Source organism: Bos mutus, chromosome 5 (assembly GCF_027580195.1).
Source record: "Bos mutus isolate GX-2022 chromosome 5, NWIPB_WYAK_1.1, whole genome shotgun sequence".
In the NCBI taxonomy this organism is placed as follows: Eukaryota; Metazoa; Chordata; class Mammalia; order Artiodactyla; family Bovidae; genus Bos; species Bos mutus.
In genome coordinates this window covers 99,150,641-99,167,892 of record NC_091621.1, presented here as the reverse complement: position 1 = coordinate 99,167,892, position 17,252 = coordinate 99,150,641, and the positions used below count along the sequence as shown (strand labels likewise).

Sequence of the window (17,252 nt, the reverse complement as noted above, 5' to 3'; positions counted from 1 at the left end):
TGTGGTGTTGGAGTAGACTCTTGAGAGTCCCTTGGACTGCAAGGAGATCCAACCAGTTCATCCTAAAGGAGATCAGTCCTGAGTGTTCTTTGGAAGGACTGATGTTGAAGCTGAAACTCCAATACTTTGGCCACCTGATGCGAAGAACTGACTCATTTGAAAAGATCCTGATGCTGGGAAAGACTGAAGGCGAGAGGAGAAGGAGACAGCAGAGGATGAGATGGTTGGATGGCATCACTGACTCAATGGACATGAGTTTGAGTAAACTCCGGGAGTTGGTGATGGACAGAGGCCTGGTGTGCTGCAGTCCATGGGGTTGCAAAGAGTTGGATATGACTGAGTGACTGAACTGTTATTGATGGTTCAAAATAAGAAGGAAAGAGCCTGTGTTCCCAGTCAAGAGCTTCGGGAGAAGATACTCTAACTGCAATAACACACAGTCCCCTCTATTGCAGTGCCCAAGATGCCCTGGGGTGGGGGGAGGGGCAGGCTGAGGGGAGGCAAGGAGTGTCAGAGTTGAGGCTCCTGGTGAACTTGGATCCTGGCCCCTCTTTCCCAGCTGAGCCTGGTGGCGAGGGCTACAGGGAAGACCTCCAGCAGGTCTGGGGCATCTGAGACTCAGAGGAGCCATTCCCCTCTCACTGAGCAGAACCCTGGGGAGGTGGCTGAGACCCCAGGGAAGAAACGGTCAGATGGTGCATCTAGCCAGATGGGGCCAGCTAGGCTCAGACCTCTGAGGATACGTAATTTGTGAGATAAGCATGCATGCAGACAGGACCTGGCTGTCCCAAGAGGAATGAGGACACAGGAGGCTTTGCAGTAACGGGTGTGGTCCAGCAGGTGTGGGGATGAGACCAAAAGCCTGGAGTGAATGGGGTACTGACACACTTAATAGATGTCCTGTGGGTGTGCCCTTCCAGGTGACCCTCCCACTGTCAGGATGCGGCTCTCAATGCAGCTCCCTAGGAAGTGTGGTAAGAGATGAACCCCAGCTAGCCAAAATCACATTTCTTCAACTTCAGCAGAATGGAAATTAAGCTTAGTCGTGAAGAAACGAAGCAAGATCTATTTTGTGTACATCTGAGTTCGTGGCATCAATTCACTGCCCACAGTGGTGAAGAGCAGTCAACCAGAGGAAGGTCAGCCACCCCCGACCGCCCACCCACCCTGCTGCTGCCCTGCAGAGGGGCGCCTGTTTCCTCCATTGTGCCTCCACCCCCAATTACTACTTCCTCCCGCCCACGCCACTGCTTGCAAGCGACCTCACACCTCATCCTGACCCCGTGCTGCAGCACTGAGCCTGGTTCCTGGCCTCCCCAGCCTGCTGTCCTCCTGGGTCCACAGACCAGCTGCTCCCAGCCACGCTGGCTTAGCTTTGTGCACTCTTGACTCATGTCATGGAAATCCTTCTCCTTCCTTTTTGGCTCCCACAGCTGCCTGCTGGCAGCAGCTCTCCCCAGTTTGGCCCCACCTATAATGTTCTTGACATCTGTCTCTGGTCTTGTTGAGTTTCTGCCTATGTTTTTCCCTGCCTCCAGATGCACACGTGGCAACATGAGGCTACTGAGACAGGCACTCGGAGCTGGCAAGAGGGGAGGGAGCAGGGAGTTGCATGATTTTATTCCCTGGCCCAGGACTCCGGTTCTTGCTTCCCGCAGCTCCTCTTGCCCTTTGCTAGGTAAAAATCATTCATCCAACAAATATTCTCCGCTTTTCAAGAACCCACGTGGCTGCCACTGCTAACACACAAACACCATCACATCTAGCCCTCACTCAGGACAGGAAGGGGATGGCCCCAAGGTGGGGAGACAGGCATTTCGCCAGCTCCCTGCGGTCACTGGGACTACGCATTGCTGATGCCCTGGAGATGTCACCACAGATGTGGAAGCAGACTGGGGGGGCCTCCACTTTTCCAGGGCCCTTGCCCAATCCCCACCAAAACCTTACCTATTGGGAGAGTCTCCATAACAAAGATGGAGTGGCTCTTAACCACCACTGATGACGATACGCCTCCACGTCAAGAACTGGGATCCCACGGGAACAACTGGCCCAGACAGACCAGAGGCCACCTCTGAAGCACAGATGGACACGTTTGTGGTGACTCTCATGAGGCAGTTGGGGGCTGCTGGTCTCGGAGCCCTGAACTCATGTGGCCTGGAAATGTCTGGGACCTTTGGCCTCTGTTTGCAAAGGACAAATTTCAGTCCTGCAGGCGCTTGGCAAGCAATGTCAAAAGCTTTTCTGTCTCAGTAACCAGCAAACCACTTCCCAGGTGGCTCAGCGGTAAAGAATCTGCCTGCCAAGAAGAGACATGGATTTGATCCCTGGGTCTAGAAGATCCCCTGGAGAGGGAAATGGCAACCCACTCCAGTATTCTTGCCTGGGAAATTCCATGGCCAGAGGAGCTTGGTGAGCTACAGTCCATGGGATCACAGAATCAGACACAACTTAGCAACTAAGCAACAACAATCAACAAACCAGCTCCTCATGATGTCCATGACAGAAGGCTCCTGCCTGGCACTGGGGGTGACCTTTACCACCAGGGTTGAAGCAGGGGTGCTGGTGAGGCCAATGATGCTTCAACAGAGCCTGAGCTAAGAGCATGGAGTAGGGGAACTTCCCTGGTTGTCCAGTGGTTAAGATTCCGTGCTTCCAGTTCAAGGGGCATGTGTTCAATTCCTGGTTGGAGAACTAAAATCCCATAGGCCATGGGGAATGGCCAAAAAATAAAAAAGAGCATGCAGTAGCCTTCCTCCCCTGAGCAGCCCTGTTAGGACCTCTTGCATGAGAACTGTGAGAACTTCAGCTGTGGTAGGAAACCTCCTTAAGAGGCCAGATGGGCTCCAAGAAAGCAAAGGTTTGTGCCTCCCTCTGCCTGGGTGTCCACAGGCTCAGGTGAATCCTGGGAATCCTGGCACAGTTATAGTGGGCTTGTCTTTATAGCATCCTCTTCCACGTGGTACGGAGAGAACCACTGAACACAGCAATAGGCACGTGGGCAGCACAGGATACTGCCATCAAGCCAGTAAGGGGAGTCAACACAGATGACTTTAAGTAATGACTAAAGATGACTAAAGATACTTAAAGTATCTTTATGTGAGTGGCTGCTGTGCTAACTCAGAAGTCAGAACTCACAAAGACGGCTCTTTGTACCATGTGCAGCACTTTCCTCCAGAGAATATCCAGTGATTCTCCAGTAAACATTACACACAGAATGTGAGACCGAAGTCCCAAGTGAGGATCTGTGGTTTGTTCTGCACGTCCAAGGGCCTCACTAGAACACAAACTCCATGGGTGTTATCTACTGGGAGGTGATGGATTATGCCCGCCTCCACTGAAGCTTCCAAGCTTAGTGGGGTACCCAGCACAAAGTAGGTGCTCAATAGTTGTGGCTCCAAGGATGAACACTGCTCTCACTAGGCAACCTCTCTTCTAATCCTTATGTCCACCCCCATAAGGGGGACAATTAGCATTCCCATTTTACCAGACAAGGAAACTGAGGCTCAGAGACATGGGGACTTTCCCAAGGCCACAGCCAGGGAGTGGCACAGCAGACTCAGCTGGCTCCACTGCCTCCAAGGCGCACAGGCTGGGTGAGTGACCAGAGGCGCTGGCTTCTCTGTGGCTGGGAAGCACGTGTATAGATCCCTGGACTGCCTTGGTCCCTCTGGAGCCCTGAACCTGGGCGCAGCAGAATGGGACACACTGGCCTCCCAAAGTGGGCAAACAAACAGAGCAGAACCAACCAACCTGAGTTGCCAAGAAGACATAAAACCTTTAATCACACTGGTCAAGCAGGGCAGGGGTGAAGTCAGGTTGGGGAAGTTGGGGCTGTTGCACAGGACCAGCCTTCAAGGCACCGGGTCAGGCCCTGCTGCCACCCCCCAGCCATGTGGCCATGGCTCCCTTGGCTAGGAGTAAGCACCAGAGACCAGCACCGGGGTCACCTCTGCCCCCAAGTCCACACAAGCACCAATGGGCGGGGGCCGTCTCCTTCTAGGAAGAGATTCCGGCCACCTGGGGCTGGGGAAGGGGAAGGCTGGGGGCCTCCAGGTTGACCCACCCTGGGAGGAGGGAAAGGACAGAAGTCCTGATGTCCCTCAATTTGCCTCAGCCTCTCCCAGTGCCTCCCTCAGCATCATGGCTCAGAGGAGCATCCCCGGACTGACCTGGAACATGACTGGCTTCAGTTCCCCAGACCTGCTGAGGGGTCCAAAGCCCAGTGTCTTCCTTCCTGGCTCATTGCCCGGCAGTGGCATTTGTAACTGCATCAGCAGCCAGAGGCAGCTCTGCTGGGCAGCAGGGCCTCAGCACCTTAACAGAGTGTGGAGGGCCAGGGGCATGGGCTGGCAAGGGGCATCAAGGAGGTCAGAGCACCTGGGGACAGACATCAGTGTCTGACAGCGGCTGGGAGCCTGGGAGGATGGAGGCCCAGGCAGCTTTGGCAGAGAGGGCTGTGCACGGCCCTGACAGCACCAGGGAGCGGGGCAGGGAGGGCATGCCCGGAGGGTGGTGGTGGGTAGGAGCCCTCGCAGGCATCCATCCCAGCTGTGTAGGGAGCTTGGTCTGGGCTTCTTTCTTCAGGGGATGCCTTACCCCAAAATGCCTCCAAACCCCTGGGTCCTCTCCTGATAGCACCTGTCCCCTGACCAAGGTCCCTCTGGGTTTGCTTTAAAGATGGGCATGGGGCAGAAAAGAAAGGAACAGGCAGAGAATACCCATTTCACCTCGGTACCCTAACCTGTCAGCCTTGAGTGGTGGGTAATGAGGGGCCACAGTGCCTGAACGCCCAGAACACAGATGTATATGATCAGAGCCCCAAGAAGTTCTCTGGCGCTGTTTTCAGGATCCTCTGTGTCTCCCCTTCCCAGCTGGACTGGGTGCTCCCCAAAAGCAGGGCCTGTGTCTGCTTCGCCTCAGCCTTCCCAGAGCCGGGCACAGAGAGGGTGATCAGTGAATGTTCAGCGACTGAATAAACGCACTATGGGTGTGCATGTGGTGGGCAGACAGGAGTTCAGAGAGAAGGAAGAGGTTGCAAGAGACAAAAGGAGGAAGTATCCTAGAAAGATGAAATTTAAGGATGTTGGGAAGATTCCAGAATGTTGGGAAGATTCCAGAGTGTTTGGAAAGTACCAAAATGTTGTGAAAGCTGTAGGACCTGGTTACTCAAGTGGGGTTCCAGAGACCAGCAGCACCGGTAATCACTCAGGAATGTACTAGAAATGCTGAATCCTGGGCCCAATCCTGGGCATTTCAGCACAATGCCCCAGTGATTTGTATCACATTCAAGTTTGAAACTGGCTTGTCTACAAGGTTACGAAAGTTCTAGAAGATTTAGGTTAGGAGGTTTCTTAAAATGTTCAAGAGGAGAGAGGCAGGAACAGACTAGGAGGGGTGATGGAGGAAAAAAAAGAGGTGGAAGCCTGCTCAGAATGCCAGGTCAGGGGCCCATTTTACAGATGGGCAAACTGAGGCCCCCACAGGAGACAGACCTACCCACAGCCACCCCAGGCCAGAGCTGCTCCAGGGGAGGCACTAATCGTCCTCGGGCTTGATGAGGTGGCCGCTGAAGGTGATGTAGGTGTCTATGTCGTCGCTGTAGACGGCATTCTCACGCTCGCGCTTGAAGAGCCGTGCCCAGACGCGGTCGCCCGGTGCCAGGGCCAGCATCACGCTCTGGCTCTGCATGATGCTGCGGTCGCTGGGCTGCGCGTACAGGATGACGGCCGCCCTGTCGTTGTGCACCACATGCACGTAGGTCTCCTTGAAGTTCCAGCTGTGCACATTAAGGCTGAAGAAGTAGAGGCCGCCCAGGGGGGCGACGAAGTGGCCGGCAGCCAGGTCGAAGTGCCCGTCGGGGTTCACGAAGACCGTGTCAAAGAGCAGGGGCTGGAAACCCTCGCTGCTGTGCAGGGCTGTCTTGCGGCCCACCGAGAAGGCTGAGAAGCGCGTCTGGCATGGACTGCCAGGGCTGCCCGCCTGCCCCTTGGCACCCTTGATGCCCTGGGGGCCACGGTCCCCCCGGGGACCCTCCCTGCCCAGCTTCCCGGGTGAGCCCAGCAGGCCTCGGTCCCCTTTGTCACCTGTGGGGACAAGAAGAGGAAAAGTCAGGGTAGGTGCCCAGGGCTGCTTCTAAGCATCTGCAGAAGGCTCTACCCTGCCAAGAGAAGGCAGGCCAGAGGAACAGTAAACTGAGCACCTACTGCATGCCAGGCATCATTGCCCCAAATGACCCTTTAAAGGAGACACCATGTCCACCACCATTCATAGGGAGGTGAAGGGACTCGCCTGGATGGCATGGCACGGATTAGGAGCAGGGCGGCATGCATGCAAATTAAGTTGCTCCAGTCGTGTTCAACTCTTTGTGACCTCATGGACTGTAGCCCACCAGGTTCCTCTCTCCATAGGATTCTCCAGGCAAGAATCCTGGAGTGGGTTGCCATTCTCTTTGTCAGGGGATCTTCCCGACCCAGAGATCAAGCCCACATCTCCTGCAGGTGGATTTTTTACCACAGAACCACCAGGTAAGTGCCACTGTGCATGCTAGGTCGCTTCAGTCATGTCCGACTCTTTGTGACCCTAGGAACTTATAACCTGCCAGGCTCCTCTGTCCATGGGATTTTCCAGGCAAGAATACTGGAGTGGATTGCCATTTCTTCCTCCAGGGGAGCTTCCTGACCCAGGGATCGAACCCAGGTCTCCTACATTGGCACGCAGATTCTTTTCCACTGTGCCACCTGGGAAGCTATGCTTCTTGAGGAAACAGATCCCAAATATTTTGCTGCTGTCTGTCACAGTGCCAGTAATTACCCTCAGTCACATCCCTTTGAATGAAACGGACAGCCCTGTGTTCTCCCAGGGCCCCCTCTGACCACAGCGATGTTGCTAGGAAGAGGCAGAAAAGAGGGCACAGGCCCTCGGAGGAGAAGCCTGGAGAGAAGCAAGGAGGGGGCGTCAGGGTCTCTGCAGAAGTCTTCCTCACCAGCCCCATTGGTGAAGTAACTACCCCATCACATGCCCTGCACTTTACAGGTTGCAGAGCACTTTCTTCATCCCAGTCCCGAGGGATGGTAGTCATAGTTTATATATGATGCAGCGAGCCCAGGAAGGAAGAGACCTTGCTGCCCCACACAGCAAGGAAGCTGAAGAGCTGCGGCTGGGACCCAGGGAAGGTGAAAGGTGCCTTCCGCCACAGCAGATGCCCACCCACCTAACAGGCAGCTGGAGAGGTGGCCCAGGAGAGGTGACATGGGATTTTATGGAGGACAGTGGTGGGGAAGTACTGTCGACAGCCAGGTACCTCGTTAACCTCACACAGAGGGCTCTGCTGGCCTTGGGGAAGCGGTGATGTGTGAGGTGGTGAGAAAATCGGGGAGAGGAAGAGAGGGTCTCAGATCTGTGGAGTGGAGTGGTCCTCTGCATTCCTCACCATAAATCCTAGCTCTGCCCCTGACAGTGGTGTGACCCCAGAAGATCTCCTCCTCTCTCGGAGGCTCAGGTTTCCCCATCTGCAAACTGGGAGGATTAAGTATACCACCCTCACAGGGTTGTTGTGAGCAAAGACGGAGGTAAGAATGTCAAGGGCCCGGCCCTGGGAGTGACCAGCTGCTCGCAGCCCCTAACAGCAGAAGTAGCTCTCTTGGGGTCTGGTCTTAGAGGACAGGGAGTCAGCTCTCACTTGAATGGCTTAGGGGGTCCCCACAGCTCTCCCACTTCTAGCCTTGTCTTCCACCACCTAGTCTCCAGGAGAAATGAGAGGGATCCATTGAAACTTAAGCCGGGTCAGGCCCCTTGTCTGCTCAACCCCTCCCTTGCTCCCTATCTCACTCAGAGAAGAAACCCACAATTTGTTTCTAACCTCAGCTCCTCTGCTTGTCCCCTGCTCCTTAAACATACCCGGTCCATTATTCACTCTGTGAATAGAGTGACCTGCTATTCACTCTGCCTGGAATGCTCTTCCCCAGGTATCTACATGGCTTCTTCCCCACCTTCTCAGTGAGACCTCCCCTGACCACCCCATTCAATATGCAACCCGCGCCCCACACCTGCACTCCCAGTGCTTTTTCCACCTCAGCACTTCCACAGCATTTATCACCAACCATCTCTTTAACTTGGGTGATATGTTTATTGCTCATTGTGTGCCTTCCCCACTAGAACAGAAGCTCCACAGACATGGCATCTGTGTCTGGTTTGTACACACTCCCTCCAAAAATTCAGAATGATCCTGGCACATAGTGGGTACTCAATATAACATGTGAATGAAAGAAAGGGTCTGAGACAGTTTTATGTCCTGGTCTTTCCTGCTCCTCTCACCTCACCTCCCCCAGGCCCAGGAAGAGATCTTCCCACATGCCCTTCTTGATGCCAACCAGGCCAGTCCAGCCCGAGTCCTGTGTGGGTCCTCACCCTTTAGGATGGTGATGTTAATGTAGGGCCTGACCTCAGGCAGCACATATGGGAGGGCAGACGGAGAGGCTGAGGATGCATGCGCAGCATCGGCAAGGACCGTGGGGTCTTCAGAGTCACAGCACCGTCGACAGAACCCAGGGGAGCTAGAGGCCACAGCTTCCCCAGAGGTGGGCTCCTCGGTGGGGAGTCCAGACACCGAGAGAGGGAGCAGGAGCGCTGCCCAGAGGAGGCCCAGGGCAGCCATCCCCATGGCGACCTGGAGCAGGAAGGAAGGACAGGAATATAGTTACCTGAAGATCTACACTCTGCTGATGCCTAGAGTGAATACCCGCAGCATGGGTGTTCCTGATGTAACCCATGGAGGGGGCACTAGAGCCCCATTTAACAGACAAGAAGACTGAGGCCTAAACAGGGAGACAAGTTCTTCAAGTTCACAAAGAGACCTGTGGTAGTGCAGGGCCTGGAGTCTGAGTCTCCACTCCCTGGGGGTTTCGGCCACACGTGGGCCCACAAAGGAGGACCTCTTCTGAAGATGAAGGTCCTTTCTGGGAGGTCTTTGCTGGGGTGGGTGAGGAAGATGCCCTGCTGCCCACGTGACATAGCCAATGAGACTGTAAAATGCTTTTCCCACACTCCTAATCTCCCTCGGCCTTGTTTTCCTGTCACTGACTCCATAGTCAATGGAATACAAGTTAGAAGAAGGAGCCCTTGGGACAGACTAATTAGAAACAAACAAAAGAAGCCCAGCAGTCACGCACCATTGAAGGTATGTAGCTGGTGTCAGCCCACCTCCTTGTTCAGCATCTTTGTGCAGTCAACAACTTATACAGCTCAACCTCACCCAAGAAGCCCTATAAGGAGGGAGCAGGAGAGAGTAAAATTCATTGGAAGGTGGTTGTGTCAATTATCTTAGACACATCAATCATCTTAGACCTGCCAATCAGCTGCCAGGGTGGTAATTTGGAATTAAGGAACAGAACCCAGGAGTTCTGAAAAATTTTAAAGAAACAAGTAAGTCCAAGGATTTGTGAGGATCTGTCTTTGGCCTTGGCCAAGAAGGGATCCAGAGTTCCAGAGGAGGGGCAGAAGGTAGCCTGGACAGCAGTGACTGGAGACAAGCCAGGCTAGTGGGCAGGAAGCCAGGCAAAGAGCTTCTGAGGTGGTGGCAGTCTTTGGGGGCTGGCACATGTTATCGCAGGATCAGAAACTAGTTTTTTGAAACCAGACTGGTTTTTACACTTCTGGCGTTTCTTTGTTTATTTCCTTTTTGTTCTCCTGTAACATTTAGTACAATTCAAAAATATTTTTCTGTGGTTAATACGGGTTGAGAAGGTAAAATTATTATTATTATTTTTAAATGCCCTTCTATCCTAACCTAAGCACTGAAGAGTTGGGTCTTAAAGGGGCAGGAGCACTCCCTGCACCAGCCCCCTTCCCCTCCCGGCTTGCCAGAGCTGGGTCGTAGCAGTGGGCAGCAGCCTCCAGAGTCATCACCCTCTCCTGGAGGTGACCTTGTTCCCACCCCCACCCTGCACTGGTTTCCTCGTTCTGCTCTGTAAGGCAGGTCAGGTCTTCAGGGAACAGCACCCACTCTGGCCAAGATTATCACCCTTACCTTTTATTTGTAAATTATAATACACACCCCAGCGGTTTTGAGAAGAGCAGAACCCCCTCTTTCCTGGCCACAGATGTGAGACTTTTAGAATCAGACCTGAGATTCCAGAATGGTTTGCAAGCTGTTGTGACCTAAGGCTAGTGGCTTAACCTCTCTGGGCTTCGTGCTCCTTAACATTTTACAAGGACAAGACAACACCACCTCCCCACCAGGTTATTTGGGAGGATTTAAAGGCAGGAAAATCACCTGTCTGGTAAAAGACTCTTAATTAAACTTTTGTTCCTCTCTCTGCTGCCCAACATGACCTCTCCCCTAGTCCTGCATGGGACAGGAAGAGCAGAACTGTTCCCAGAGAACTGGCATGGTCTGGGGACATTTCTGTTAGGCCAGACAGCTGGGAGTCAAAATATCTGTGACACAGAACTGTGACCTGGAGTGGGGGGAGGGGGACGCAGGAAGCAGGAAGCAAAGCAGCCTTTAACAAAAGTAATAACCACAGCCGTGGTCACTGGCTGTCCCTGGGGGAGGGTGGCATGCAGGCATCAAGTGGAGGGACCATGCCATGGGGGTGATTCGGGGGTCTCTGCTGCCTCCACTATGGAGCTGGGGCCTCTTCGGAGTTGAGGGAGAGTCAAGCCCTGCTGGAGCAGACTCAGTGCCCGTCCAGGCAGGAGTGGGCACAAACCAGGAGCATCGGAGGAGGGCAGCCCTTCACCAGTGCTAAAAGTCTCAGTCAGAGGAAGGGATGGGAAGGAGAGAGTCTAGAGGGGCTGACCGGGGTCAGAGGGAGAGAGCAGGGCCCCAAGATATGTCCAGGAAGAGAGAAGGAAGGAAAGGCATTCCAGGCTCTGACCCCAACCCCCTTGGCCCTGCTGGAGGAAGCTGCAGGACCTCCCATCACTCACTCAATGTCCGACAGCCTCGTACAGCAGTTCATGGACCCCGGGCCTCCGGGCAGCCTCTGTTTCCTTGATCCATGTTTGCAATGATGATAATAACTTGTTGCTGGCCCAGACCCCCAGGTCTGGCGGGCTGGCCTGGGAGGGAGGGAGGGATGGAGGCAGAGAGGAGGGAGGGAGGGAGGGCGGAGGGAGCAGGCTGGCTTCCCACTGCCCCTCCTCCCTGCTCCCTCCCCTCCAGCCTCTAGGTTCTGCGGAGATGAAGGGAGCTGGTGGATTCCCGTTGCTTAACTCTTTGGTAGTCCTAGAGGGTCTTGTTTAATTTAGAGACCCTATACATTTCCAGCAGGAAGGGGTCTGAGGTTCCTGATGTGCAGGCTGGGAAATCAAGCCCCGGAAAGGGTAAGGGCAGGAGCCCTAAGTTGCTCAGAAAGGGGAAGGCTCCAGCCTAAGCTGAAGGGCTCCTTAGTCCGGAGTCACCAAGGCAGGAGGCATACAGAGGACATGGGCACCAGCCCAGCTGCCGCAGGTTCAAATCCTGGCTCGGGCACCCATTGGCCAGTCCTTTCCCCTCTCAGGCCCTGGTTTTCTGTAGAACTCCAGTCCCCAGCCTCATCCTCCATGCCAGTCACAAGGGGAAGCTTAGTAAGTGTATGTTGAGTGATGGTCACATCTCCTTGGGGATCAGCTAACGGTGGCAACCAGGTCAGTAGCTCCACCTCCAATGGATACCAAAGTCCTACTCTGCCTGGAAATTTTGTCATGTTATCCATCTTCCTGGTCTTCTAGAGCCATGGAAATAACTCTCAAGCTCGCAGGAGGGCAGCCTGTACAGAAGACCCCAGGGCCCCAGGAAGGGTCTTGCCTCTGCTTCCTTCCGGTTAGGCTGCAGGAGGCTTTGCAAAGGCTGCAGTCCTGGCTCGCTGGGCCAGAGACCCCTGTACAAAGACTTTTTCACAGGTCTCTCGCCATCTAGCCCCCTCTACATTTGTTGAGTACTTACTGCCTGTGCCAGACTTCATCTTTAGAGGGGCTTTTGTCACCCAAAGGGTATTAACATCCACTATTTCTACTCTTCTTACCCCAGCCTTGGGAAAAGGAGCTAGTGGTGGAGCTGATGTGACTCACCCAGGGTCACACAGTTGGTGAAGAGGAACCACAACCCTACAGAATGGAAGGAGCTCCCACGATGACCCAACTGGGTACGGTTGTGTGCAAAGGCTGCAGTTCAGGGTCTGTCCCCTGGGCAGAGAGAGGTGGTGACATTGTGCCTCTCAGGTGGCACAAGACTGCAGTGACCTAAGGGGGGTTTATTGAAGTCTGGGGCTTTGGGCGTTAACCCTCAGGCCCCACTCACAGCTGGGCAAAGTGTGAAGGAGGGAACAATCCTGGCTGTGTGTTGTTGACCATCTCTTGTCTCTGAGCTTCTGTTTTTGTATTACTTCGGGGGGATAATCACACAGCAGAATATCCAGGCCTGGAAGGACCCTTAGGGGTGATATAATCCAATCCTTTATTCTGTCCGGCAGGGACGGCAAGTCTTTGGCTCAAGGTCACACATCAGACTGGAGTCTAAGTTGGGATGAGAGCCCGACTCTCCCAACTTCTAGTGTTGTGCTGCTTCCCTCTCACAAGCCCACCTGGAGTGCCCCCCACCCAGGCCTATTTAGGGGTCCAAAGCAGCCCAAAGGAACGCAGATAGAAGCACTGTGGACCCTGGGAAAGCTATCAGGTCCACACTGGCAGTGCCCTCCATGTGGCCCTGTCCCAGGCAGCATTCCCAGGGCACTGAGCCAGGGCTGCAGAGGGAGGGAAGTAAGGGGAGCCGCCCTCTCCTCCCTCCCCTGCTGCTGCCACCAGAGGGAAAAGGGCTGAATCAGCAGCACTGGAGGCGGACACGGCTCCTGGCTGTCTCTCAGAGATCTGGCTTAGAAAGCCTAGCATCTGAGGACAAAGGGATGTGGGGTGCGGAGAGGCAGGGTGGGGACACAGGATTGCTTTGGTCCAGGGCCCATTGTGTGCTCTTGCCACGCTCAACAGGTCCTCTGCAGAGAAGGAGCCTCAACTCAAAGGTTTGGAAAATAACATAATTGTTCAGTTGCTAAGTTGTGTCCGACTCTCTGCGACCCCATGGACGGCAACGTGCCAGGCTTCCCTGTTCTTCACTGTCTCCCGGAGTTTGCTCAAACAAACTCATGTCCATCAAGTCAGTGATGCTATCTAACCATCTCATCCTCTGCCACCCTCTTTTGCCTCCAATCTTCCCAACATCAAGGTCTTCTCCAAAGAGTCAGAAAATAATATTTTTTAAGGGAAGTGTTACATTAGTTATTAAAAGTGGTACAGAATTCCAAGTGATGTTAAAGCAATCCTTTGTAGAAAAGAATTGGAAACACCCATATTACACATTTGATCCATAGCTCAGCTGGTAAAGAATCCGCCTGAAATGCAGGAGACCACAGTTTGATTCCTGGGTCAGGAAGATCCCCTAGAGAAGGGCATGGCAACGCACTCCAGTATTCTTGCCTGGAGAATTCCATGGACAGAGAAGCCTGGTGGGCTACAGTCCATGACGTCGCAAAGTGTTGGACACAACTGAAGGACTAATCACACATTTGAGCCAGTTATATTTTACACACTTTCTCTGGAATGCCATAGGAAGGTGCTAATGTCATTTTGATGACTTAACTTTGATATATAAATTTAATAAACTAGGTATATATAGGGGGAAAAAAAAAAGAAGGAGCCTCATCTCACTTAACAGGTGAGGAGGCTGAGGTCTGGACAAGAAAACCATTCTCACCAGGTTCTAGGTCCAGGTTCTTTGACTCCCAGCTGTGGTCAATGTCCCAGAAAAGGGCCCCTTGTCCCAGCCCCCAGCTCCCAGGCAGCTGGCTGTGATGAGGGGTGGGGCAGACAAGAGGGTTGGACTCTGGAATATTATACACAACTTTAATAATATTCTTCCTTCCACTCTCTTCCATCAACCGGAAAATTTCCCATTTGTGCATGAGCCCTTAGTCTCCCAGCCACTCTGCCGCTCTCCACAGCAGCCCAGGTAGCTTGGAGACAGAGTCACAGCCCTGAGTCAGACAAGACTGGGTCTGCATCTCAGCTCCACTTCCTTCCAGCTCTGTCGACCTTGGCCACGTCCCCCTACCTCTGAACCTTGGTGTTCCTGGGCCAGAGGGATGCGAGGAGACCAAGACCATCTGAGCAGCCTGGCAGGATATCCAATGGGATATACACTGGCCACCAACCAGTGCTTCTCCCGGTGAATATGGTGAGGACATTAGCCCATTCTCCTCAGGCACACATCTGAGACACAGACTCACTGACTCCCAGAACCAAGCTTCTAGACACACCCACCTTCCAGCCCAAAGTTTGGACGAAGATATAAAAATAGTGACACTTGGTGCTTGCAACAAGAACCCTTCATGCATTTTTTAAAAATAAAATGTGCCCGTCATAAAGTGAGACAGAACAGAAAACAGGATTCCTGGAGTCAGCTATGCAAGCGGTGTATGGCAACTCACCAATCTATTAATAACTGTTCTAGGGCAGTCGTCAAGAAACGAAACAAAGGAAACCGTGAGCGCCACCCACTGGGGAGTCATGGAGCCCGGCACCTACCCCACGCCACCGGGCCTTCTGATGTACCCCATTCGTCCGGTTCTTAGGGAGCTGGCGGGGTAGGGTGGGGCGGGGAGATGGAGGGCCCACTGAGATGCGCCGTTCTCTAACTTCTTTCAACAACGTGGGTAGGGGGTCCAATGGGACCATCGCTCTCCCAAGCTGCTAGCTCACTCGGCTTCTGGGATCTGCAGAGCCCCTCCTTCGACCAGTTGAGTAGTCGAGGATGAACTTCGCTCTCCGGACTCCATTTCTCCGTCCTGGGCTTTCTCAGCAACCCACGTCTGTCCTACAGGTGTTCATCTGACTTGGGCGAGTTTATCCCATTTTACAGAAAGGGAAACCGAATCCCCAAGAGGCCTACAGAAAGGAAGAGCCAGCCCCCTCCCAGCCCTCCTGGCCCCTGACAAGGACGGTGGTTACACAGCGGGAAACTGAGGCTCAGGGAAGCAGGTGCACTAACTGGCTCCTCCTCACGGCCGACTAGGGGCAGAGCCAGATGACGGGGCAGGCAAGGTACGGGGGTGGCCACTGCCATCTCCCACTCTTCTCGGCCAAATTAAGGGGCGCGACTCCCCCACCCCCAAGCCGGGGGAGCCCCAACATCCCCCCACCCCCACTTCGGGCTCAAACCCTGGGAAAAACTGCCGCCAGTTGCGGCCACTCTTGGCAACACCGAGGGCTCTGCTAGAACTGACCCCCGCCACAAAGAAACCCGCCGGCGTCTTCGCTCGGGCCACCGCGCCTGTAAGCTAAAAGCCCAACAGGAGATGAGCGAAGGCAGCCGCCGCGGCGCCGGGGAGGGGCCTTTGAGAGTTCAGCTCCGGTGGAGTTGAGCAGAACCGAGCAAAGCCGAACTTGGCCGAGCGGAGCCGAGTCCAGCCGAGTCAAGCGGGTCTGGCGGATCATAGCCGGGTCTGACCGCACGGTGCCGAGTCGAGCCGAGTTCGGCCGAGTGGAGCTGCTGGGGGGAGCCAAGGGGAGAGGGGAAGGTCACTCGGCGCCCCCTGCTGGACACAGAGCCCGGCGCTGGACTCAGTCGAAGCTAACGCGCCGCCGCCGCCTCCCAGCCCTGCGACAGTCGGGGGCTACTGAGCCCGTTTTATGGATGTGGAAGCTGAGGTTCCAAGAAGTTTGGAGCCTGGCCCAAAGGCACACAGAGCTAAGAAATGGTGGCTGTGAGGTTCGAAGCAGATTGTATGGCAGAGAGCTCACCTGTCCCTGCCACCCACTGCAGTGATCATTGTGTGTTTGCTTTGTTCTCGCAGTAATTGCTGCCATTTATCATGGTCATCCAGGAGGAGGGACCTGCCCTGTCTGATGATCCGGGGTAGACCCACCCTGGAGCACAGAGATAACCCCTGTTCTTACAGGTGGTGACACCAAGTAGGCTCTGGGCATGCTGACCAAGCACAGCAGGGCCAGCCGTTCCCATGTGCAAATATTGACACGTTTCCCGGTCATTAAAGCAGAGAGCAAGTCGGAGAGGCCCTGTCCGACTGCAGGCCTCATTTTCCCTTCCTGTTTACAAGATGACCAGAGGGTAGGAGCCCCTGGCTCTCTGCAGTCTGTGTCCCCGGGCTATATGAGCCAGGACCTGGGGTGTCTGGGACCCTGGAGGAGGCCAAGTGTGGCACCAAGCACTGTCTTTGAGCTTGTGAAAAAGTGAAGATTGGCCTTGCCCTCCACCCACATGTGTGTGCTCAAATACATCAGTGACGTTCACTCCTATGTGCAGACCACCTTAGCCTGCCAGACCGGCCTATGACAAGGCTGCAGGGCTGGCTGGAGGGTGGCTGGGCTGGGCTTCTAGAACACAACTGAGATCACAACAAATGAGTAGTGTCAAAGGAAGGTCAGGCTGCATCAGTGGAAGCAGCCACCCTCGCTGGCCAGGGGCTCCTAGAGTTTGTCTGGCTTGATGTCACCCATCCTTTCTTTGCTTCTCTCCTGGACATTTGCCATTCCAAGCAGAACCGAGCACACAGGTCAGAAGAGCCGCTTCATGCTGTAGCCTGTCTTTGCCCTTGTCTTGATGAACATGGTACTCAGTTCTTCGGCGTGCTGCTTGCCCTCTTCAGTGGTCATCTGCCTCTTGTTGGCCAGGTCCATCTTGTTGCTCACCAGCAGCATGATGACGTCACTGCCCCTGTCTGTCCTGACATCAGCAATCCAGAGGCCTGGGATGACCTTCATGCTGCTGAGTCTTGCTCAAGGACATTGCCTGTCACCACCAGTGGCTGCCAAGGAGCTGACACCATTGGCCTCCGAGTTCTTTCCACACCGAGCATCACTCCTGCCACACTCACCTTCATTTTCGTAGTTTCTAAAAACTAGGCGCTGGACTGGGGACTGGGAAAATGGTGTTCTTGGTCTGCCTCTGGTGCTGTGACCATGGGTGAATCATGTGACCATCCCAGGCCTCACTGTCTTCAGCTGTAAAATGGATATGAGAGCTGTTCAATAGTACTTTGAACATCTTTCACACTTCTTCCCAGAGCACAAACTCCAGTTCCCTCTTGACCCTTGGTTGGGCTATAACCCCTCCACCAAGATTTCCACCCCCACCCATGGATAGCTTATCACTTTTGTTAAAGCATTTCTCAGGTTTATTTAATTCATAGTACCTACAATGCTCTGTGAAGGTGAAGTGCTAGTTACTCAGTTGTGTCCAGTTCTTTGTGACCCCATTGACT

At 54.1% G+C, this 17,252-nt stretch overlaps 2 protein-coding genes across 3 annotated transcripts in view; both read right to left on the bottom strand.

Moving 5' to 3' along the window:
- The window catches only part of IL2RB (interleukin 2 receptor subunit beta), a 41,643-nt gene extending 37,143 nt beyond the window's left edge, over positions 1-4,500 (bottom strand). The window contains exons 1-2 of the mRNA XM_070370143.1: positions 4,378-4,500; positions 4,170-4,289 (exon numbers count right to left, since the gene is read on the bottom strand). Coding sequence (XP_070226244.1) covers positions 4,170-4,289; positions 4,378-4,500 — 243 coding nt within the window. The remainder of the gene's footprint in view (positions 1-4,169; positions 4,290-4,377) is intronic.
- C1QTNF6 (C1q and TNF related 6) lies at positions 1,257-11,071 on the bottom strand. 2 transcript variants are annotated; one of them, XM_070371345.1, is made up of 4 exons: positions 10,930-11,071; positions 9,168-9,260; positions 8,407-8,665; positions 1,257-6,083 (listed from the first exon to the last, which is right to left on the bottom strand). In XM_070371345.1, the coding sequence occupies exons 2-4, from the start codon at positions 9,168-9,170 to the stop codon at positions 5,536-5,538; spliced, it is 810 nt and encodes a 269-aa protein (XP_070227446.1). In that variant the 5' UTR covers positions 9,171-9,260; positions 10,930-11,071; the 3' UTR covers positions 1,257-5,535. The 2 variants fall into 2 exon arrangements, with proteins under 2 accessions (XP_070227446.1, XP_005887512.2); XM_005887450.3 differs by lacking the exon at positions 9,168-9,260 and having other exon boundaries at positions 1,259-6,083.
- Between the last annotated feature and the right edge of the window lie 6,181 nt (positions 11,072-17,252).

What these genes read in the sequence shown, in the direction of transcription:
- C1QTNF6 (XM_070371345.1), bottom strand. An exon ending in TAACATCACCATCCTAAAGG is followed by an intron (nt 6,084 to 8,406) that starts GTGAGGACCCAC and finishes TTGTCCCCACAG; the next exon opens with GTGACAAAGGGGACCGAGGC.